Here is a 23,198-nt window from a genome sequence, read left to right as displayed (position 1 = left end):
TTGAGGGGATGCCTTTAACGGTAACAAGGCCTGTAATGGTAACAAGGAGGATGAGGTATGGAGAAGCCAGGGTGTTGGATGGAAAATATGATGAATATTTTGAAACATAAAGTGGCTGAGAAGTGATAAGAATAATGGAAGAAGGGAAGACAGTGATCCATGAACAAATGAAGGGGGAGTTAAGAGGGATCAGTTGGTGACAATATCTTGGTGCAGTGGCAGCTGGAATTACCTTTAAAAGAGTTTGTGTAGTGTTGAGTTAAAAAAATAGTCACAACCTAAAAGTTGACAGTTATGGGGTTTGTTTTTTTTTTTTTTTTTTTGACAGTTATGTTTTATTTGGTGGGAATTTTTAGGACTTCAAGCCTGGGAGACAGCATTTCAAGTGACCTTGAGAGAATTGCTCTGGGCAGGGGGAGGAGTCAGGCTATACAGAAGTTTGCAACAAAGGGTAGATAGTCTGAACATCAGAAGTATTTTCATGAATTAAAGAAAACCAGATATCTCAAGTTTAGGAATTCAGCACGTTTCTATGTATGGCAAGATGCAAGAGTCTGGGCTCACTTTTCATATTCATCTCGGCTATCTGGGGCCAGCATCATGTTTCTTCGGTGCTCACCGTAGGGAGTGGCTGCAGCCTGAAAGGGGCTGGATGGTAGGTGTTGTTCTCCTTCCTGGTTGCCCTGGAAGGCTCGAATTGATGATGATTTTGACATCCTTGTTTATTGATACAGCAGGAAATACTCCATTTCTCAGTTGGGACTTCCCTCGTGTTCTAGAGGTTAAGAATTCACCTGCCAATGCAGGGGATGGGGGTTCGATTCTGGATCAAGGAAGATCCCACATGCCACAGGGCAACTAAGCCCATGAACCACAGCTACTGAGCTGGAGTGCCCTAACTACTTAGCCTATGCTGCAAATACCAAAGTCCACGTGCTTAGACTGACTGCAAAGAAAAGTAGCTTGGGGGTTTCAAGGAGAAATGAAGAAATGATGAAATTATTTGGGGCAACATGAGAAGTTGTTTCAAATGTAATACCTATGAGAGGAATAATATTCTCTTGTACTTGAAATGTTGTAAGGGAGGTGAGAAAAGAGAATTTAAAAACAAAGGAGAAAGGGAAAGATATACCCATCTGAATGCAGAGTTCCAAAGAACAGTAAGGAGAGATAAGAAAGCCTTCCTCAGTGATCCGTGCAAAGAAACAGAGGAAAACAATAGAATGGGAAAGACTAGAGATCTCTTCAAGAAATTAGAGATAACAATAGCACATTTCATGCAAAGATGGGCACAGTAAAGGACAGAAATGGTATGGACCTAACAGAAGCAGAAGATAGTAAGAAAAGGTGGCAGGAATACGCAGAAGAACTGTACAAAAAAGATCTTCATGACCCAGATAACCACGATGGTGTGATCACTTACCTAGAACCAGACATCCTGGAATGCAAAGTCAAGTGGGCCTTAGGAAGTATCACTATGAACAAAGCTAGTGGAGGTGATGGAATTCCAGCTGAACTAGCTATTTCAAGTCCTAAAATATGATGCTGTTTAAGTAATGTACTCAATATGCCAGCAAATTTGGAAAACTCAGCAGTGGCCACAGGACTGGAAAAGGTCAGTTTTCATTCCAGTCCCAAAGAAAGGCAATGCTGAAGAATGTTCAAACCACCACACAATTGCACTCATCTCACATGCCAGCAAAGTAATGCTCAGAATTCTCCAAGTGAGGCTTTAACAGTTCATGAACTGAGAACTTCCAGATGTTCAAGCTGGATTTACAAAAGGCAGAGGAATCAGAGATCAAATTGCCAACATCCATTGGATCATCAAAAAAGCAAGAGAGTTCCAGAAAAAAATCTACTTCTTCTTTATTGACTACACAAAATTCTTTCACAGTGTGAATCACAACAAACTGTGGAAAATTCTTAAGGAGATGGGAATATCAGACCACCTGATCTGCCTCTTGAGAAACCTATATGCAGGTCAGGAAGCAACAGTTAAAACTGGACATGGAACAGCAGACTGTTTCCAAATAGGAAAAGGAGTACATCAAGGCTGTATATTGTCACCCTACTTATTTAACTTATATGCAGAGTACATACTGCTAATGCTGGAAGAAGCACAAGCTGGAATCAAGATTGCCGGGAGAAGTATCAATAACCTCAGATATGCAGATAACACAACCCTTATGGCAGAAAGTGAGGAGGAACTGAAGAGCCTCTTGATGAAAGTGAAAGAGGAGAGTGAAAAAGTTGGCTTAAAACTTAACATTCAGAAAACTAAGATCATGGCATCCGGTCCCATCACTTCATGGCAAATAGATGGGGAAACAATGGAAACAGTGACAGGCTTTATTTTTGGGGGCCCCCAAATCACTGCAGATGGTGACTGCAGCCATGAAATTAAAATATGCTTGCTCCTTGAAAAAAAAGCTATGACCAACCTAGACAGCATATTAAAAAGCAGAGACATTACTTTACCAACAAATGTCCTATAGTCAAAGCTATGGTTTTTCCAGGAGTCATGTATGGATGTGAGAGTTGGACTGTAAAGAAAGCTGAGCGCTGAAGAATTGATGCTTTTGAACTGTGGTGTTAGAGAAGACTCTTGAGAGTCCCTTGGACTGCAAGGAGATCCAACCACTCCATCCTAAAGGAAATCAGTCCTGAATATTCGTTGGAGGGACTGATGCTGAAGATCCAATACTTTGGCCACCTGATTCGAAGAACTGACTTGTTGGAAAAGACCTTGATGCAGGGAAGGATTGAAGGTGGGAGGAGAAGGGGACAGCAGAGGATGAGTTGGTAGGATGGTACCACCAACTCAATGGACATGAGTTTGGGCAAGCTCGGGGAATTGGTGATGGACAGGGAAGCCTGACATGTTGCAGTCCATAGGGTCACAAAGAGTCAGCCATGACTGAGCAATTGAACTGACTGAAGGGAGGTAGTTCTGCTAGGCGATAAACCAGTCTTCCCAGGTGGCTTAGTGGTAAAGAATCAGCCTGTTAATGCAGGTGACATAGGTTCACCTTTGGGTCTGGCAGATCCCCTGGAGTAGGAAATGGCAACTCATTCCAGTATTCTTGCCTGGAAAATCCCGTGGACAGAGGAGCCTGCTGGGTTACAGTCCATTGGGTTGCAAAGAGCTGCACACTACCAAACACACACACACACACACACACACACACACACACACAAACCAGCTTTCTGTCAGAACAGGAAGTTGATGGGAAGATTTAGAGAAGAGGTGAAGTATAGAGGAAATGGGTGATAACAGATGTTGAAATCTAAAGGGTGGGGTGAAATGGTTTAGGATGGTTTGTGAAGAGCAGGTTGCTGAATCAGATGAAAAGAAAGAGAGAGTAGCATGGAGATGTTAATCAGGGTAATGATAGATGACCCTGAGGCTACCCGGTTGTGACTGAGTAAAAAGGATTGTAGAACTGGAGGGATTATCTTTTTTGTTATCTCTTGCAATGGAAAGGAAGGTGGGTAAGCTCTTTAAGAGTAATACAGAGCTACACAAGCTGTTCTTTCAGGTGGTGTTATGGAGAATACTGTTTTTTTTTTCATTTATTAATAGTTATGAAATATAGGTTATCATTTCCTTCCAGTGTTATAATTGTCAGGTTTTGATGACGGGATTATTATCATCTTTCAGAACACGCTGGGATTTTTTTTCCCGAGTCCTTTTACCCTCTGGAACCACCTGGCCTAGTGCATTTTGATGCAAAGTACATTTTCAATTTAATTGATCTAGTCAGATTTGCTACATTTTGAAATGATTTTTATTTATATTTTATTGGTAGAAGGATTTTTCCTATTTTATGTCTGTGTCACATGTCGAAAAATGAACATTTTCCCCATTCCCAGTGCTAGCGTCATTCCACTTGAAAAATCTCCAAGGCTCTACTGGAAAGAACACAGAGGAGAGCTGATGGTGGTGAAGCGGCCAAAAACTGACAAAGTGAACTTTAAACTGATTCCCGAGAACGTTTGCCGGTGACAACATACCAACCTGCCCACTCCGAGGCTTGGTTTAGCGCTGTTGAAATCCGTGCAAAGGTTTTAGCTCATAGATTGTAACTTGCTGGGAGAAGACGCGGGAAGGTAACCGAACTGTCGGAGCCCTGTAGCACTGGGCAGTTTTTGTAACCTATTTTCAAGTGATCCCACCAAAGGAGTAAAATGCTTGCACTCAGGGCTTGTGGGAAAAACTATCTTCAACAAAACGTGAAAAGATGTTAAAAAAAAAAGTTAAAATATAAGTCTTTTCAGTCTCCGACGTACGTTGAAATGCGACTGGGTAGCCGACCAGATGGATATCCCAAGTTTTCTTAACACAGGTTGGATTTGCGCTGTCAACTCCCGGCCAGATCCATCCCACCCAAATCCAGCTCAGCGGTGGCATGCTTTTTTTCCCCCCAGCCTGTTCGCAAACCACCTTCCGAAGTGAGATTTCCCGCCATTTCAGTTCAAGAAATGAAAGGTCTCTTCTCGGCAGATTCTCCGGACTCGCTGGAGGCCCGAGCCCACACGGCTTTCCCCGCAAGGCAAGCAGCGGCACGCCCTGGGCGGCTGCATGCATCGTGATCTCGGGGATTGTGCCAAAAGGTGCCAGCAGACTAGCAGATAAAGCGTTTTAGCACCCGCCGAAAAAGCCGGACAGCGAAACCCGCCCGCTGTGGCGAAGCGAAAGCCGGGCGGGTCGGGCGCGCCCCCAGCGCCCGCGCGGGTCAGGACGGAGGAGCGCGGCCGTTGCCGGGAGGAGCGAAGCTTGGGGGCGGAGGGCGGGCGCGCGCGCCAACCCGACTCCGAATTGGTCGGCTCCGTAGAGCCGAGTGACGTCAGCCGGCGAGAACGTCGGATTTGTGTGGTGGGCGCGGGCGGGCAGGCGAGGGAGGCCTACTGCGCAGGCGCAGCGGCTGGGCTCCGTCCGCCCCCGGCTTTCGGGCCCAGCTCTCGCGGACAAGTCCCGACATCGCGCGCGCCCCCCCTACCTCCGCCCTCCGGGACCGCCCCCTCCCCCGGCTCGGCCTCGTCGGAGATAAACAATAGTTGGCTGGCGAGCGCCGAGGGTGCCTCCCGCCGCGGGGACTCGGCGGGCCGCGCGGGACCGGCGGGATCGCGGCCAGCCGGCCATGGCGGGGCTGTACTCGCTGGGAGTGAGCGTCTTCTCCGACCAGGGCGGGAGGAAGTACATGGAGGACGTTACTCAGATCGTGGTGGAGCCCGAGCCGGCGGCCGAGGAAGAGCCCTCGCCGCGGCGATCGCCCTCGCGGCCGCCGCCTCCGCCGCGGTCACCGCCGCCCCCGGCCGGCGGCGAAGTGGCGGGGAGAGGCGCCGCGGGGGCCGCCCGGGAGGCTCGCGCCGCGCCGCCCGACGCCGGGGCCTCGCCGGCTCCCGGCCGCTGCTGCCGCCGCCGCTCCTCGGTGGCCTTCTTCGCCGTGTGCGACGGGCACGGCGGGCGGGAGGCTGCGCAGTTCGCCCGCGAGCACCTGTGGGGTTTCATCAAGAAGCAGAGGGGCTTCACGTCGTCCGAGCCGGCGAAGGTGTGCGCCGCCATCCGCAAAGGCTTCCTCGCCTGTCATCTCGCCATGTGGAAGAAGCTGGGTGAGTTCCCCGGCTTGCTGCGGCCTCCCCCCTCCTCTTCTCCGGGCAGTTTTGGGCTTTCTGTTGCGCCGGCCCCGCGAGCCCCCCAACCCCCGGCCACCGAGGGCGCTCTCTGTGTGTCCATCGACGGGAGGGAAAATTCCACGGTCTCTCAGCGCGCTTTCCAGGATCGGGGGCTCCGGTCAAAGGAAAGTGGCTTTTCTGAAGGAGAGGGTTGCGGTCTCCTTTCAGACATCCCTCGCTTTATTTCCGCCCCCCCGCGCCCCGGCCAGGATCGGTGGGGAGCCGTCCCCTCCTCCCTTCGCTACGCCACTCTGGTGGCAGCCAGCCGGAAAGCGTGTTTGAAACCTGGCGCCAGATTTTAGCCAAAAGATGCACTGAGGACGTGTTGCTACCCAGGACGCGCGAAGGAAGCGGGAGATGTCAAAAAAAAAAAAAAAGTGTCTCCTTCAAATCTGTCATAATTTTGCTCTTGAAGGACTTGTGCCTATCGATGGCCTCCTACCGGCGGTGTCAGGCCTCCAAAATTGACCCCGGGTGGCTGGTAGTTGGAGGAAGCTGTTGGCTATAGTAGAGAGGCTAAAAAGTTATCATCCAGCGACTTAGTCTTGGGAAGGAATTCGGTCTGGTGATCCTGAAATGTTTCTAGCATCTTTATGCTTGTACTGCTTATGAAAAACAAAAGCATGGAATGGGTTCTTACCACTTAAACTGGCCCCGTTACCGGGAGGTGTTAAATTCAGTTTAGGGCTTTTCAAAAGTGCGCTTTTTTTTTTTTAACCCTTTGGTACTTACCTTAGCTAATTGATGTCAGAGAGTTTTCAACAGTTCCCACGTAAAAATGCTTGTAAATTGTAGATACCCGTCAAAGTAGGAAGAGATAAGGAATTACTGATGTGCCAAAAGGAATCGGAGACCCTAATTTCTAAAAATTTGATGTAGTTGTAGTTTCATCGAAGCTTTGAATGTGTTCTAAAGCAGCCGATGTTTCTGTTCCCAACCTGTGTTATCATACAGAGTTTTAGGTGCTTAGGCATTGCTGTGAATGAATGGCATGAATCTTTTTTTAGAGAAAACACAATACCACTTCTGTTGTTTAAGAAAGTCCTCTTGTTTAAGGTAGCATAATGTTGCTTTATTTTCAGCAGAGGGACAGAGACATAGAGAAGAGTGTAAAGGTTAATCAAATACAGAACATTTTTAAAAAGTATTGTCATAGAGTTGTAGACTAGCTTCTTTCAAAGTCTGTTTTCTGTTTGCCTGGATTTCTGCCAAGAATTGCTTGATTGACTCATAGAACCTCCAGTCCGCCTGTGGGAGGCTGTTTGATCCAATCCCAGAGGCCCCTATTATGGATTTGTTTTGTTTTTGTGTAGGCAGAGCACAGCTGAAAGCACCAGCAGCATATTCCAGAAATTTGTCATTTCATTGCTTGTAGGGCAAGTGGGAGTGGACGGCAAGACAAGAGAGAGGAAAATTAGATGCAGAGAACATTTAGAATCCTGTGTATTTTGGAGTACACTTGGAGCAACATAAATTTGCCATGTGTTTTCACTGAAAGGATAAAATATAAACCCTGTTACTTGAACATTTTTTAATAAAGCAGAAATCCTGCTGTTAAATGTGAATGCGTATGTCTGTTGACATATATGTACTTTCTGAACCAAGATTTATACACCAAATGTTAAAGCTTATTTTGTTCCCACAGTTAACCTTATACTCCATCATCAAAACTTGAAGGAAAAAAAGAGTAGGATACGTATATGGAAGTCTTGACAAACACAGTCTTCCTGTGTGTCAGGCTAGAGTAGTGGTTCTCAAACTTTTTGCCATCAGAACCCTTTGTACTCAAATGATTCGAGGTTCTAAGCAGCTTTTGTTTATGTGGGCTACATCTATCATATTTTACTGTATGAGAAGTTAAAACTGAGAAATTTAGGGGCTTCCCTGGTGTTCCAGTGGTTAAGAATCTGCACTGTAGTGCAAGGGACGCCAGTTCCATCCCTGGTCTGGGAAGATCCTACATGCCATGAACAACTAAGCCTGGATGCCACAGCTATCTGAGTCCCTGTGTTGCAGCTACTGCAGCCTGGATGCCTAGAGCCCGGGCTCTGCAGCAAGAGAAGCCGCTGCAGTGAGAAACCCAAGAACTGCAATGAAGAATAGCCCCCTGTTACTGCAACTAGAGAAAGCCCACATGCAGCAATGGAGACCCACCGCAGCCAAAAAACAAATAAAAAAAAAAACTGAGAAATTAATGAAATTTAACCTATTAAAAATAAGCTTATTGTGTGCTGACATTTTAAAGTGAAAAATCACTTTTCCCCCTAAAATAAATATTGAAATAAATATTCTAATCTTTTGCCCATTTTTTGTTTCTTTGAGTTTTGAGAGATCTTAATACATTCTGGAGACAAGACATTAATTAGATAGACAATTCAAAAACATTTTCTCCCAGTCTGCAACTTTAGCATTGTTTTTTAAAGAGAAATTTTTAATTTCGATTAAATCAAATTTATCAAGTTGCTTTATATGGCAGTCTCACACACATATGTAGTAGAAAAAGGGAGGAATAGTTTGTCTTTTCAGATAATTGTGGATATTCCACCCTGAAGTGGTAGTTTCTTAAGATTAGTCAAAGTGGAATCTAAAACATCATCAATGAACTTTTCTATTTTAACAGTAAGAGCCATTGGTTTCTCTTGCACTTTGAATCAGCCTTTTACCCACATGTGTTCTTGTGGCATGGTACATGAGTCATTTGGAAAATAATGGCTCACTGAATTTATGTAGATCTTCCAAGTATTGATGCATTTCATTATACAATATTAAAATACCCACATTTGTTACTATCACTGATCTCATCAGAGAAGTCTTAAGATTGGGAAGTTACCAAGTTTATTGTCATCACTACAAGGTAGTGGACACATAAATTCTAAAATATGAGGTTTGGGGACATCCCTGCTGGTCCAGTGGTTATGAATCTGCCTTGCAATGCAGGGGACTCAGGTTCCATCTCTGGTAGGGGAACTAAGATCCCATTTGCTTCAGAGCAGCTAAGCCCACGGGCCTGTAAGTACTGAGCCTGCATGCCACAACTAGAGAGGACATGCCCGGTGAGGAAAGATCCCACGTGACGCAATAAAGATTCCCGACTGTTGCAACTAACACCCAATGCAGCCAAATAAATACGAGGTTTTAAGCAGCAGTTCGAAGTTTATCACTGGCAACAAATAACTGTCTGCTTTTCTTGAAAAACTTCATTTTGAAAAAAATGTATGCCACATGCCCAAGTCTTTCTTTTTTTTTTTGGCTGTGCCTTGTGGCTTGCAGCATCTCAGTGTCCTGACCAGGGACACAGCAGTGAAAGGTCACAGACCTGGGACTTCCCTAGTGGTCCAGTGGCTAAATGCCTTCCCAGTGCACGGGGCCCAGGTTTGATCCCTGGTTGGGGAACTAGATTCCACATGCCAAAAACTATGTTCTGGAGACTAAAAAAGATTCCGTGTGCAACATTGAAGAGTGAAAATCCCATGTGCTTCTACTAAGACTCGGAGCGAAAGTGTGAAAGTTGCTCAGTCGTGTCCAACTCTTTGCGACCCCATGGACTATGGAATTCTCCAGGCTACGATACTGGAGTGGGTAGCCTTTCCCTTCTCCAGGGGATCTTCCCAACCCAGGGATCGAACCCAGGTCTCTCGCATTGCAGGCAGATTCTTTACCAGCTGAGCCACAGGGAAGCCCAAGAATACTCGAGTGGGTATCCTATCCCTTCTCCAGCGGATCTTCTGGACCCAGGAATTGAACCGGGAGGGATTCTTTACCAACTGAGCTATGAAGAATGAATAACTAAATAAGACCTGGAACAGCCAAATAAATAAATATATATGAAAAGAAAGGCCAGAATCCTAACCACTAGACCTCAGGGAGTTCCCTGCTCAGGTCTTACTAAGTCATTTTTATCAGTCTTTCAAGTAAAAATGATGGTCTCTGAAAATTGTGGCTACTTCTTTCCATAAGTCACTCAGTCACAAATGCTTTTCCTCTTTACAGCCGTACTATGCAACAGAAGCCGTTTATGCACCTCCCTTCTTGTTTTACAGAATGTTGAAAAGACATGCATTCGTGGATGGAAGTTTAGTAAAATTAATTTTTATTGCATCATCAAGGACATTCATAAGTTAAACTGGTTTCCCTTTTTTTTTGCCAACTGAGCCACAAGGGAAGCTCTCCCTTTTCTTTTTTTAAACTGGAAGTGAGTGGCTGTGTTTTTCTGACTTTGAGGCATGTGGGGTCTTTAGTTTCCCAATCAGAGATCAAATCCAGTCCCTTGCACTGGAAGTGCAGAGTCAACCACAGGACTGCCAGGGAAGTCCCTGGTTATAGCGTATACAGGACTACCAGTTCACTTTGGTACCACTGCCTTGATTCCTGCTAAGCAACAGCAGTTTTACTAGCCACTGCTTTTCAACCATCAGTACAGATGTCAACACAGTGAAAAGGGCAAATAAACTTAGAAATATTATGAAAATGGTTTTGGTCTTGTGGAATCCCTGTAAAGATGATTCGCACCATTGTGAGATAACTGCTGTGTTTTGTCTGTTTCTCGGCTAAATCTTGGGGTCTTTGGGAGCAGAGATACTGCCTTACACATCTTATAGTTAATCTTTTAGGGCTGACCATGCAATTCCTTGCCCAAAGTGGCTGCTAGTTTAGTTGAATTTCTGTGGGTGTGGTGGTTAAATTGGCGTTTTTACCTTTTTTTTTAATTAAAAATTTCCCCCTTTAAAAATTATAATGTATATGCATACGGTTTACCATTTTAGCCAGGTTTAGGTGTATAATTCAGTGGCATTACGTATATTCATAGGATTGTGCAACAATCACCACTCTGCAGTTTCAGAACTCATCCATTATCCAAACAGAAATTCAGTACTCATTAAACAGTAATTTCCCATTATCCTCTTCTCCAGCCCTGGTAAACCTCCATTTTACCTCCAGTTGCTATTCACCTCTTCTAGGTACCTTATATAAGCAGAACCGTACAACATTTGCCCTTTTTGAATTTTATTTCATTTAGCATGATGTCTTTAAGGTTTGTCCAAATTGTAGCATGTGTCAGAATTTTCTTCCTTTTTAAGGCTGAATAATATTCCACTGTATATGCACACGACATTTTATCCATTCATCCATCGATATTTGGGTTGTTTCCATCTTTTAATGCTGCTAGAACTTGAGTGTAGAAGTGCCTGTTAGATTCTCTGTTTTCAGTTCTTTGGAGTCTAAACCTGGAAGTGGACTGGCTGGGTCATTTGGTAATTCTGTGTTTGGCTTTCTGAGGAATCACCAAACTGTCTTCACAGCAGGTGCACTGTTTCACGTTGCCACTAGCAGTTCTCCAACGGTCCTGATATCTCCCCATTCTCGCCTCCATTTGATATTTTTCTTTTCTTAAAAAATAATAGCCATACTAGTGGGAGGGGAGGGCTTTCTTATATTTTTAAAGAATGCTTTCTTTGTCTTTCTACACCACACCCCCTTATTTTTTTTGGCCGCTTCTGACCTGCAACATTTTGGTTTCCCAATCAGGGATGGATCCCACACCCCCTGCAGCAGAGGGTGGAGTCTTAACCACTGGACCCCCTGGGAAGTCCCCTAAGCCCTTCTTCATTTATTTAATTACCGTTAAGCTTGACCTCTCTAGCATTATTCAAGTGCTTATATACTCTTGCCAAATTTACAGAGGAAAACTTGAATTATCTAAAAATTTTTATAAGACTTATTTTTGTCTTGAGGCAGAGGGACTTGATAAATATAGCATAGAGTGAGAGAGACTGTGACTATATCCTTTTTTTTTTTTTCCTTTTGGCCATGTCATGTGGCTTGTGGGGTCTTAGTTCCTCAACCAGGGATTGAACTTGGGCCCCCAGCAGTGGGAAGCTTGGAGTCCTAATCACTGGACTGCTAGGGAATTCCCAACATATCCTCTTTTTGAAGTTTGTTTATTTTGGCTGTGCTGGGTCTTGTTGGGGCTCATGGCCTCTGGAGCACACAGACTCAGTAGTTGCAGCGCAGGCCTAGTTGCAGTGTGTGGGATTTTAATTCCCCCATCAGGGATTGAACCCAGGCCCCCAGCATTGGGAGCATGGAGTCTTATCCATTGGACTACCAGGGAAGTCCCAACATATTCTTAAAAAAATTTTTTTTCATATTATTACTTCTTGATCTTAAGTTACAGTGTATGCCTAATTGATTTATATTCCTATGTGTGGATTTACTGTTCCTGTGTTATGCTTGCCTTCTAAGAAATAATGTTTCAGAGTTTATGTGTGCTTCTTTTTAGGCTTATTCATTTGAAATAATGTTCTTATTGCCCTTTCCTTTTGATAGTTCAGAGAAGTTAGTGAGCAACGTGCAGCTTTTATTCCTTTGAATCATAGTTCATTGACTTATGTTATCAAGAGAACCATTAGAAAGGTAACAGCATACACTTGAAATGAATGACGTGAGATCGCTGATGTGATTACAGGAAATTCGCCACAGCATTTGTAAAGGACGATGAAATGTGGGAAGTTTTATTTTTTTAATATTTCAACTGAAAAGCAAAGCATTTACTTAAAAGAATGTGGCTAAAGGAATGAATTATGAAGAAACTGGTCTTAACCTAAATTGTTGATTCTGTGTTTGGCAGATAGTTTTCATTATCTTGAATTTAAAGACAGAAACAGAGATGGACAAATGCAGAAGAGGGGCAGAAGGGGTAAAGGGAAACGAGAAAGCCAGGCTCTGTTGTGTCCCACTCTTTCCAACCCCATGGACTGTAGCCCACCAGGCTCCTCTGACCGTGGCATTCTCCAGGCAAGAATGCTGGAGTGGGTTGCCATTCCCTTCTCCAGGGCATCTTCCAGACCCAGGGATTGAGCCTGGGTTTCCTGTATTGCGGGCAGATTCTTTACCATCTGAGCCACCAGAATCTTCCCCACATTTGAAGAAAACTTACTAAATCATGGAATTTAAGCTTGTATCATTAGTCTCATATTTTTCAGTTTTTAGTATCAAGGACTTTAATTGTCTTGCTCATCACACGTGCTGAATGAATTTGCCATATTTATCAAGTACCGATTTTTTCTGTTTTTGTTAATCATTCATGACTTTCCATCAGTGTTAGATAATCTGTGCTGCTGCATGCTGTTGCATGTAGTCCGTTCCTTCTTTTCCTCCTTACTGAGTGGTATTCCATTGTCTAGATATACCACGGCTTGTTCCTTCACCCATTGATAGGCATTTGTATTGTCCACAGCTTTTGCCTGTTACGTATAAAGCTGATGTAAAGCTTTTCTTTACAAGAGTGAATGTAGAAAGGGTGATGGAACTAGAAAATTTCATTTGGTAACCATCATAATAGTTGATTCAGCCAAGAAACATCAATAAACACTAAAACTAGTAGGTAAAACTTTGAGGAACAGAAGTGCTATAATGAGTTCCCTAGAGGGGTGGTTAGCACACATTGGATGTTCTAAAGACAACATAAATGTATTCTCTCATGGTTCTGGAGGCCAGAAGTCTGCAACCCAGGTGTCAGTAGGGTTGATCCCATTTTGGAGGCTCTGAGGGCGAATCTGTTCCATCCTCCCTTCTAGGTTCTGGTGGCTGGCAGCAGTTCCTGGCATTTCTTGGCTTGTTCCGTCCCCACTGTCTTTATGTCGCCTGTGTCTTCTTCCCTTCTGTCTAAAGGACACTTGTCTTTGGATTTAGGACCCACTCTAATCCAGGGTGATCGCTTCTTAAGATGTTTAACCTAATTACATTTGCAAAGATCCTTTTCCCAAATTAGGTCACATTCACAGCTTCTGGGTGGGCATATCTTTTATTGGTGTTGGGAGGGGTCACCATTCAGTTCACTCCAAAGGATATTTATGTTGTCTCAGATAATCTCCCTGTGAAACATATTAATTACAAAAAGAAAAAGGTTATAGGGAGAAACCTGGCAGACACCACCTTAATTGAGTGATTCAAGAGTAGCATCACTTTTCATGGGACAAATCGAAATTGTATACTGCCTACAGGGAGATGATCATATTTCTGTGATGTTCCTGCCAAAAATGCATAATCTGGTTACAAACATGAGGAAACACGAAACAAACCCAAACTGAGAGACATTCTTGAAATGACTGGCCAAGTGTTCCTAAAAAGCATCAAGGAAACACTGAGGTTCCAAGTTGGAAGTGACTAAAGATACATGATAAGCATATATAACAAGGGATCCTGAATTTTATTTTTTATTATAAAGCATATTTTTAGGCTAGTTGATGAAAATGAGTGAGATCTATGGACTAGGTGGTACTATGCTATCAATTTTAATTTCCTGATTCTGATGGTGTAGAAATTAGGGCTTCCTGGTGCTTATATTGCAATTCTGTTCCTCAAATTTCACCCTCTAGGCAAGGAATCTGCCTGTGATGCAGGAAACGCAGAGACTCGGGTTTGATCCCTGGACCTGGAAGAATCCTGGAAAAGGAAATGGCAAAACCATTTTAGTATTGTTGCCTGGGAAATTCCATGGACAGAGGAGCCTGGCGGGGTCGCTGAGTTGGACACGACTGAGAGACAGGGATTAGATACTATAATAGTATTTGGGAGTGATGGTATATTTTGTGGTGGTTGACTTTCTGTTGGTTCAAGAAAAAAGTTCTTTGGATTATTCCTGAGGGGGCAGGGAAGTAAACCTGAAGAAGTAGGTGTCCGATCGGAAGAGGAATCTAGGTAGCTGTTCATCAGAGCCCTGCAGTTGGATGCATACCAGATAACCAAGGCTGTGTTTATTTGTTTCAGTAAAGAGGGTAAATCAAAACCGCAGCAACATTTGGCATCATCATTTGATTATGTTTGATTATAATCCCCTGCCATTTTCTGAGACCTGTCAGACTTTTGCAGTAGTGGGACTATATCAGATCATCACCTCTGCTCATGTTTTAGGTGACGCAAATCTTTGTGGTTCTTTGAGAGATGTGGTAATGCTTTTAACTTGCTCTTTTGGAAGAGAGTGCTGTTGGTAGTCTTGCATTTGGCCTTTTCTACCGTAACAGACTTTCTGACCCAATTACTGAGAACCGTGAGAGGAAGCTGTTAGTTGCTGAGGTTATTTGGGGACCAAAAGCTGTGGGATAGGTTTGGGATCCCATTGGGTCTCAGGTAGACTGGATTGAAAGTCTTTAGAACCTGACCTCCATGGGCCTTAGCTCTTACTTAACAGTGGACTGTGGCTGTATTCTGTAGCTCCAGAATTTTTATCTTAGAGCTGTTGTTCAGTAGTTACTCAGTGTTGTGGGTAGCTCCTTTTCCTTCGTGTTTAGCTGCGTGTGAAAATGGCCACATACCACTTTGAAGATGGTTAACAATTCTTTAAACTTGGAAGATTGTTTTGTTTCTTGTGTTTTGTTGAAAGAGCATTCTGGAGATCCAGTTTTTCTTCTCCCCTGGTGTCGGTGAAGTAACCATACCAGAAGTAACCATTGTCTTTGGGTAATTAACTGCTCTCGTCTGATCTCCATCATCTCAGGATTTTCCCACCCACAGAGATCAGGAGACCCATTTTCATGGCAGCCTCTTCCCTTAGTATTTCTTGCTTAGAGAGAAAAGTCAGTAAAATATGTTTAAAAGATTCTGGTGTACTGTATATAAAATAGATAAACAGTAAGCATATCTGTATAGCACAGTGAATGCATTCAATATCTTGTAATAACCAATAGTGGAAAAGAATAAAAAGAGTATATAGGAACTTCTTTGGTAGTTCAGTGTCAAAGACTCCAAGCTCCCAATGCAAGAGGCCTGGGTTCCATTCCTGGTCAGGGAAGTAAGACTCCACATGCCACACGGTGTATCCAAAAAGAAAGAAAGGAAAAAAAAAATGAAAAGATGTATAACCGAATCACTTTGCTGAATACCTAACACAATATTGTAAATCAGTTATACTTCAATTAAAAAAAAGTTTTGGTGTTTACTTAATTACTTCCTTAATTATTAAAGAGAGTCTTCTCAGCTTTTCTTGGGGTGGATAAGTGGGATGCATATTCATATAATGGATTTAATCTAAGGTCCCTATTTCCCTAAATCTTTGAATTGTTTCCTTTATATCATTGTGTCTGTTTTCTGGAACTTCATAATAAAGTACCAAAAATTAGTTGACTTAGCAGAAGTCTCTTGTCTCACAGGTCTGGAGGCCCAGGGTGCAAGATCAGGGCTCTGGCTGGGCCATGCTGTTCCTGTCTCCTGACAGCGCTGAGAGGAAGCCCCTTACCCCTCCTAGCTTCATGTTTACCAGGACTTCGTGGCATTCCCTGGCTTGTAGGAGCAGCCCTCTAGTCCGATGACTCTCCCTTCTGCGTTTCCCATCTTTCCTCTGTGGGTTTGTCTGTCTCTGTGTTCGTATTTCCCCTTTCTGTAGGAACACCAGTGCTACTGCATTAGAGCCTGCCCTCACGACTTATTTTAACTTGACTGTCTCTGTAAAGACCCTCGTTCTGAGTAAGATCATGTTCTCAGGTACTGAGTATTAGGATTTCAGCATATCTTTTTTGGAAGGACACAGTTCCGCTCCTTAACAGTCATGTCAAATTGTTTGTTGTTTCTTAGTCATGGAACCGTTGGCCAGAGTTGGATCTGTTTGCAGAGAAGTTTCATTACCATAATTCTAAGCTAGTATGCTCACTGTAGACTATCCACTTATTGTTTGCCCTGTCTCACCACTGGTTGCTACCTGGAATATGAACAGGAGACTCAATGTCTTCTACCCCTTATTGGTTCCGTAACTAATTAACATTTTTCTGAGAAGCAGTTGCTTGCAGCCTACTCTGTGGTGCTGGTTTTATATTACAATTCTTTGCAAACAACACAGTGACTCAATCTACAATAAGGAGGGAAAAGAGCATGGGAGTTCAGTAGAAGGATGTTAGGCAGCTCACAGAATCAGACTAAAGGCTAAACCAGGTTTCGCAGTGGACAGAAGCAGGGATCTCTGGGGCTCTAGGTGATAGGAACTGGTGGACACTCACTGAAAGGTTTTAGTTTCTGGGGTGAATCAGCTCCAAAAGTTGGCTTTATGCCTTTCTATCTAAAGATGCAAATATATGAAGAGTAACACAGGTCATTTGCCTACAGCTAAGCCAGGAGCAAGCAGGTTTTTAGTTCCGTTCCTAAAGACTGCGTGCAGTGGAGGCTGTGAACTCCAGAACAAAATTGGGATGCTAGTATTAGAAGGGGGAATGTGTGTTAGACGCGTGCGCACTGCATTTTACTACTGTAAGTAAAGACTAGAGTAGAAGCAACATAGGGGCTTCCCTGGTGCCTCAGCGGTAGAGTACCTGCCTGCCAGTGCCGGGGACGTGGGTTTGATCCCTGGTCTGGAAAGATCCCCTGGAGAAGGAAATGGCAAGCCACTTCCGTATTCTTGCCCAGGAAATCCCGTGGACAGAGGAGCCTGGTGGGCTACAGACCATGGTGTCGCAGAAGAGTTGGACACGACTTAGTGACTCAACAACAGCAACAAAAGCAACGTAGCCTTTTCCTCCATTCGGATGTTTCCGCAGGAAAAAAAACTTCCGAAAGCTGAATTATTTGGTTGAAGAATAACATGTTTTATCTTTTGATGACTCTTGATACATGTTTTTCAAATTGCTTCCTGAAGGCTTCTACTGTTCTGTACTACTTTGACATTAGAATGCTGTAAAAATTCCTAGCGCAGTGATCAGGACTCTGTTGAACTGCCTGGGTGTAAATCCCAGTTTCTCCATTCACTGCCTGTGTGACCTTACCTCTTTGTGCCTGAGTATCCTCATCTTTAAAATAGAATCAAGATAGTACCCACCTCGGAATTCCCTCGTGGCACAGTGGATAAAGAATCCACCTGCCAGTGCAGGGGACACGGGCTTGATCACTGGTTCAGGAAAATCCCACATGTTAAGGAGCAGCTAAGCCCGTGTGTGACAACTACTGAAGCCTTCACACTTAGAGCCTGTGCTCCACAAAAAGAGAAGCCATTGCAATGAGCCCATGTACCGCAGCTGGAGAAAGCCCTGGTGCAGCAACAAACTGAAAAACTAGCAGTCAAAACTTTAAAAAAAAAATAGCGCCTACCTCTTGAGAGTTAAATGAGTCTTAGTTAAGTTCAGTTCAGTTGCTCAGTCGTGTCCGACTCTTTGCGATCCCATGAACTGCAGCATGCCAGGCCTCCCTGTCCATCACCAACTCTCGAAGTCCACCCAAACCCATGTCCATTGAGTCGATGATGCCATCCAACCATCTCATCCTCTGTCTTCCCCTTCTCCTCCTGCCCTCAATCTTTCCCAGCATCAGGGCCTTTTCCAATGAGTCAGCTCTTTGAATCAGGTGGCCAAAGTATTGGAGTTTCAGCATCAGCATCAGTCCTTCCAGTGAACACCCAGGACTGATCTCCTTTAGGATGGACTGGTTGGATCTCCTTGCAGTCCAAGGGACTCTCAAGAGTCTTCTCCAACATCACAGTTCGAAAGCGTCAATTCTTCGGCGCTCAGCTTTCTTCACAGTCCAACTCTCACATCCATACATGACCACTGGAAAAACTATAGCCTTGACTAGACGGACCTTTGTTGGCAAAGTAATGTCTCTGCTTTTGAATATGCTATCTAGGTTGGTCATAACTTTCCTTCCAAGAAGTAAGCATCTTTTAATTTCATGATTGCAATCACCATCTGCAGTGATTTTGGAGCCCCCAAAAATAAAGTCTGACACTGTTTCCGCTGTTTCCCCATCTATTTCCCATGAACTAATGGGACTGGATGCCATGATCTTTGTTTCTGAATGTTAGCTTTAAGCCAACTTTTTCACTCTCCTCTTTCACTTTCATCAAGAGGCTTTTTGGTTCCTCTTCACTTTCTGCCATAGGGTGGTGTCATCTGCATATCTGAGGTTATTGGTATTTCTCCCGGCAATCTTGATTCCAGCCTGTGCTTCTTCCAGCCCAGTGTTTCTCATGATGTACTCTGCATAGAGGTTAAATAAGCAGGGTGACAGTATACAGCCTTGACATAGTCCTTTTCCTATTTGGAACCAGTCTGTTGTTCCATGTCCAGTTCTAACTGTTGCTTTCTGACCTGCAAATAGGTTTCTCAAGAGGCAGGTCAGGTGGTCTGGTATTCCCATCGCTTTCAGAATTTTCCACAGTTTATTCTGATCCACACAGTCAAAGGCTTTGGCGTATGAGTCTCAGGATATATTAATAGATATTAAAACATGATAAGTATATAAATACCCCCAAATTTAAACTTATTATAAAGAACATATACTTTCTATACATGTTTATAATAGCTTTACTTCATCCAGAAATTTTACATTTTTGTGTTATAAAATTTATTAGTCTTTGTTTTAATGACTTACACACATATTCTAAAAGATGCTTAAATCAGAATTCGTATACTATCTGATACTGTTTTTGATATGCTCCTTGTTTTAAGTCATTTTTGTTTTTTGATTAAAATGTAAAGTAGAAAACAAGAAAGGCTAAGGAAGGCATTATAAAGAGGCAGGTTCCTTAATACATAAAGTCATTGCAATTTCACTCAGAACCTCCACAGGGTGGAGGTTGCTTCTGAAGTTAATGTGGAAAAATACTTCAGAGAATATTGAGAAAGAAAAATAATTGGAGGATACTTAAACTCCCAATTATTAAAAAGCACCATAAATAGATTAGTAGGATGAGTCCAGAAATAGATCTGAGGCAAGATGTAACATATGATAAAAGGTGACATTTCAAATGAATAGGGAAAGCATGGATTATTCAGTATTTTTAGATCATTGCAGAATATCTTTCATACTATATTAGTGCTTTTGACAAAAAATGTGATTTAAACATTAACATTTCTTTGAATATCCTTTTTATTTTTAGCTTTTTTCCTCCCTTTTCATCTCATTTTAGGTGCTTTTTGCCAACAGCTGAATTACTTGTATACTGTAGGTTAATTTTGTTTTTCTGAATGTGCTTAAGAACTCTTTTTTCTGGGAGTTCACTTCGTTCTCATTATATTTAGCTGCAGAAAACAATCTTTTCCAGTTTCTTTAAAAAAAAAAAAGAAAGGAAAGGTTTTACCTAGAGCCATAAAATAAAGGTCTAAAGAAACATACACCATACTCTAGGCTGAGCTTCTAAGAAATGATGTCTATAACCAAACTGCAAAACTGCATGGTCTATAGAGCTGTCTGCTGGGATCTATGTTTGCAGAATTGATGCCTTTTTCCTGCTGCTGTTTTTTTCTTTTAACTTAAAAAAACCCCTGAAATATAGCATGCATACATAAAAGGCCGTAAAACATAAATGTATAGTATAATAAATAATCATAAAATGAACACTATCCAGTTAAGAAAGAGAACATTGCCTGCACCCCAGTAGGCCCTTCTGATCTCATATTCCTCACTTCCCCCAAGGGGCAACCAGGATCTTGACTTACGTGATTGTAGTTCTGTAGTGATTTACTTATTTTTCTTAATAGTTTGCCTGTTGCCTGTAAACATGTTTTTTTTTTTTTCTGAAGAAAATCATGCTGTATGTATTCTTTTATCTCATGCTTCTTGTGAGATTCTTACCCATGGTGTGTAGTATAATCTGTTGTTATTTTGAAGGACATTTGAGTTGTTGCTCATTTTAAGCCCAGATGAACAGTGCTGCTGTGAGCATTCATAGGTATTGTGTGCTCATGTGCTTTGATTTATCGTGTATGCCAAAGGGTAATGGACAGTCAGAGTATGCCTGTCTTCACCTTTGCCGTGTAATGCCTAGATGCTTTCTAAAGTAGTTGTACCAGTTCACACTCCTACCAGTAGTTGACGATAGAACGTGTTATTCCACATTCTTAACTTACTATTGTCAAGCTTTATGCAGTCTGATAATTGTGTGTGGTATCTCACTGCGGCTTTTAATTTGTATTTCCCTGATGATTAAAGAAGCCAGACATCTCCGCGTGCTTCCTGGCTGTCTGCATGTCCTCGTTTGTCAAAGCCTGTTTAGGCTCTTCATCTGTTTTTCTGTTGAGTAGTCTTACTGATTTGATTTGTGGAGCTTTTTACGTATTCTGGATACTATTCCTTTGACCCATATATGTTACAAATATATCCTCTTCCATTCTGTGAGTTGTTTTTCACTCTAATATGTTTGAATGAAAGTCTTGATGGTAGTACAACTTCACAGTCATTTTATTTTACATGGCTAGTCCATTTTTTGTCTTTAGGAAATCCTTCTTTACCTTGAGATCATGAATGTACCTTTTTGTGCATTTTCTGAGCGTTTTAACTTTGCTTTTCACGTTAGGCCTTTTTTTAAATTGACTCACTTTGGCTTTGCTGGGCCTTCGCTGCCGCACGCAGGCTTTCTCCAGTTGCAGCGAGCAGGGGCTGCTCTCTAGTGGCCGTGTGCAGGCCTCTCACTGCGGTGGCTTCTCTTGTTGCGGAGCACGGGCTCTAGGGCCCGCAGGCTCAGTAGTTGTGGTGCATGGGATTAATTGCCCTACTCAGTTCCAGGAGCAGGAATCGAACTTGTGTCCCCTGCATTGGCAGGCAGATTCCTATCCACTGTGCCACCAGGGAAGTCCCTCATGTTTGGTCTTTAATGTACCTGGAATTGATTTTTTTGTGTTTGGCATCAGGAACTCAGAGTTAAGAGTTTTTAAATTTTGTCCGAGTCCCATTTATTGCATGTCTGTCTTTTCTCCATTGTTAATATACCAAGTGTCTAAATATGCATGGGTCTGTGCTGTTTTATTTGTTCACTGGTTTACTACTTTTCCATAAATGTCTTATTAGAGATTTGTTAGCATTGTTCCCAGATATTTCACACCTTTTGCTGTTACTGTGAATGGGATCTTGTTTTTAAAGTTACATTTTGTAATTTTTTCTATTTTACAAAAATAGAATTGATATTTTATATAAGTATTTATATCCATTGATCTTATTGAACTTTATCAATGCCAGTAATCTAGCCACAACTGTTTTCCTTGGGGCTTTTTTTTTTTTTTTTTTTTTGCAACTCCACTTGGTGTCTCTCAGGCTGTTTGCTTTTTTCTTAAATACATAACGGTAATAACAAAAACTGATGTTTAAAAATTTTATTTATTTATTTTATTTTTGGCTCTGCTGGGTCTCTGTAGCTGTGCAGACTTTTTCTCCAGTTGTGGTGAGTGAGGGCTGCTCATTGCATTGGCTTCTCTTGTGGCTGAACACAGGCTCTCAGTCTTCAACGCACAGGTTCTGTAGCTTCGTTGCTCTGTCGCCTGTGGGATCTTCCTGGACCAGGAATCGAACCCATGTTCCTGCATTAGCAGACTGATTCTTAAGTACAGAGCCACCAGAAAATCCCGCAAACCAATGTTTATTGACTACTTACCACATGTCTGGTACTGTTGCAGATGGTTTTACGTGTGTACATGGTATCTGTACATGAATTTCTAGCTACATCAATATTGGTAGCTGTTCTGGTTTCCCTCAGCAGTTGTTTCCTGTGCTGCAGGAAGCCCTCTGTTGTGACAGGTCACTCTGGAGGATGAATTCCATCTGTATCATGTGATGGGCCAGGAAGATGCACTGTAGGGTTCACGAGATGGCTTTTCGGCGTATATAATTTTGGAAAAGAAAAGAACTAGTCAGTCTAGTATATTAGAGAAGGCTCATGGCTATAAAAGTTGAGTGACACCTCATCCACTTGGCGGGGGCGGAATTTATTTCTTCTCCCACATCTCCTTTGAGATCCTGTTGTTCCCATTGGCAGATGCACCACTTTCCTTAAAAGAGAGCAGAATTGGAAGAGACACATGGACCCCAGGATTCATGGCAGCACTATTTACGATAGCTGGGACACGGGAGCAGCCTAGACGTCCATTGCCAGATGAATGGATAAGGAAGTTGTGGTACATATACACAATGGAGTATTACTCAGCTATAAAAAGGAACACATTTGAGTCAGTTCTCATGAGGTGGATGAACCTGGAGCCTGTTACACAGAGTGAAATAAGTCAGAGAAAGGCAAATACTGTATAGTAATGCATATATGTGGAATTTAGAAAGATGGTACCCATGGTCCTACATGCAGGGCAGTGAAGGAGACACAGAGGTAAAGAACAGACTTTTAGACTCGGTGGGAGAAGGCGAGGGTGGGATAATCTGAGAGAATAGCTCTGAAACATGCAAAAATAGAGGACCAGTGCAAGTTTGATGCATGAAGCAGGGCACCCAGAGTCAGTGCTCTGGGACAAGCTAGGAGGATAGGATAGGGTGGGGAGAGAGGTGGGAGGGGAGTTCAGGATGGGGAGGACTCATGTACACCTGTGGTTGATTCATGCTGATGCATGGCAGAACCATCATAATATTGTAATTATCCTCTAATTAAATAAATTAATTAAAAAGAAGAGAAGTATTATAGTTAGTACTGGGGCTTCCCAGGTGGTGCTAGTGGTAAAGAATCCACCTGCCAATGCAGGAGACATAAGAGATGGAGGTTCGATACCTGGATTGGGAAGATCCCCTGGAGGAGGGCACATCAGCTTACTCCAGCATTCTTGCCTGGA

General features: G+C 43.0%; 1 protein-coding gene across 2 annotated transcripts in view; it reads left to right on the top strand.

Annotated features, from left to right (window-relative positions):
• Positions 4,913-23,198, top strand: part of PPM1D (protein phosphatase, Mg2+/Mn2+ dependent 1D) — a 60,050-nt gene continuing 41,764 nt past the window's right edge. Inside the window, exon 1 of one of the 2 annotated variants that reach the window (XM_013971835.2) lies at positions 4,913-5,616. In XM_013971835.2, the coding sequence (XP_013827289.2) occupies positions 5,145-5,616 (472 nt within the window). In that variant the 5' untranslated portion in view covers positions 4,913-5,144. The remainder of the gene's footprint in view (positions 5,617-23,198) is intronic. The other variant, XM_018064148.1, reaches the window with a different exon arrangement.

Source organism: Capra hircus, chromosome 19, assembly GCF_001704415.2.
Source record: "Capra hircus breed San Clemente chromosome 19, ASM170441v1, whole genome shotgun sequence".
NCBI classification, from domain to species: domain Eukaryota; kingdom Metazoa; phylum Chordata; class Mammalia; order Artiodactyla; family Bovidae; genus Capra; species Capra hircus.
Note: the sequence above shows the minus strand (reverse complement) of the source record. Positions and strands in the feature narration are given on the sequence as shown.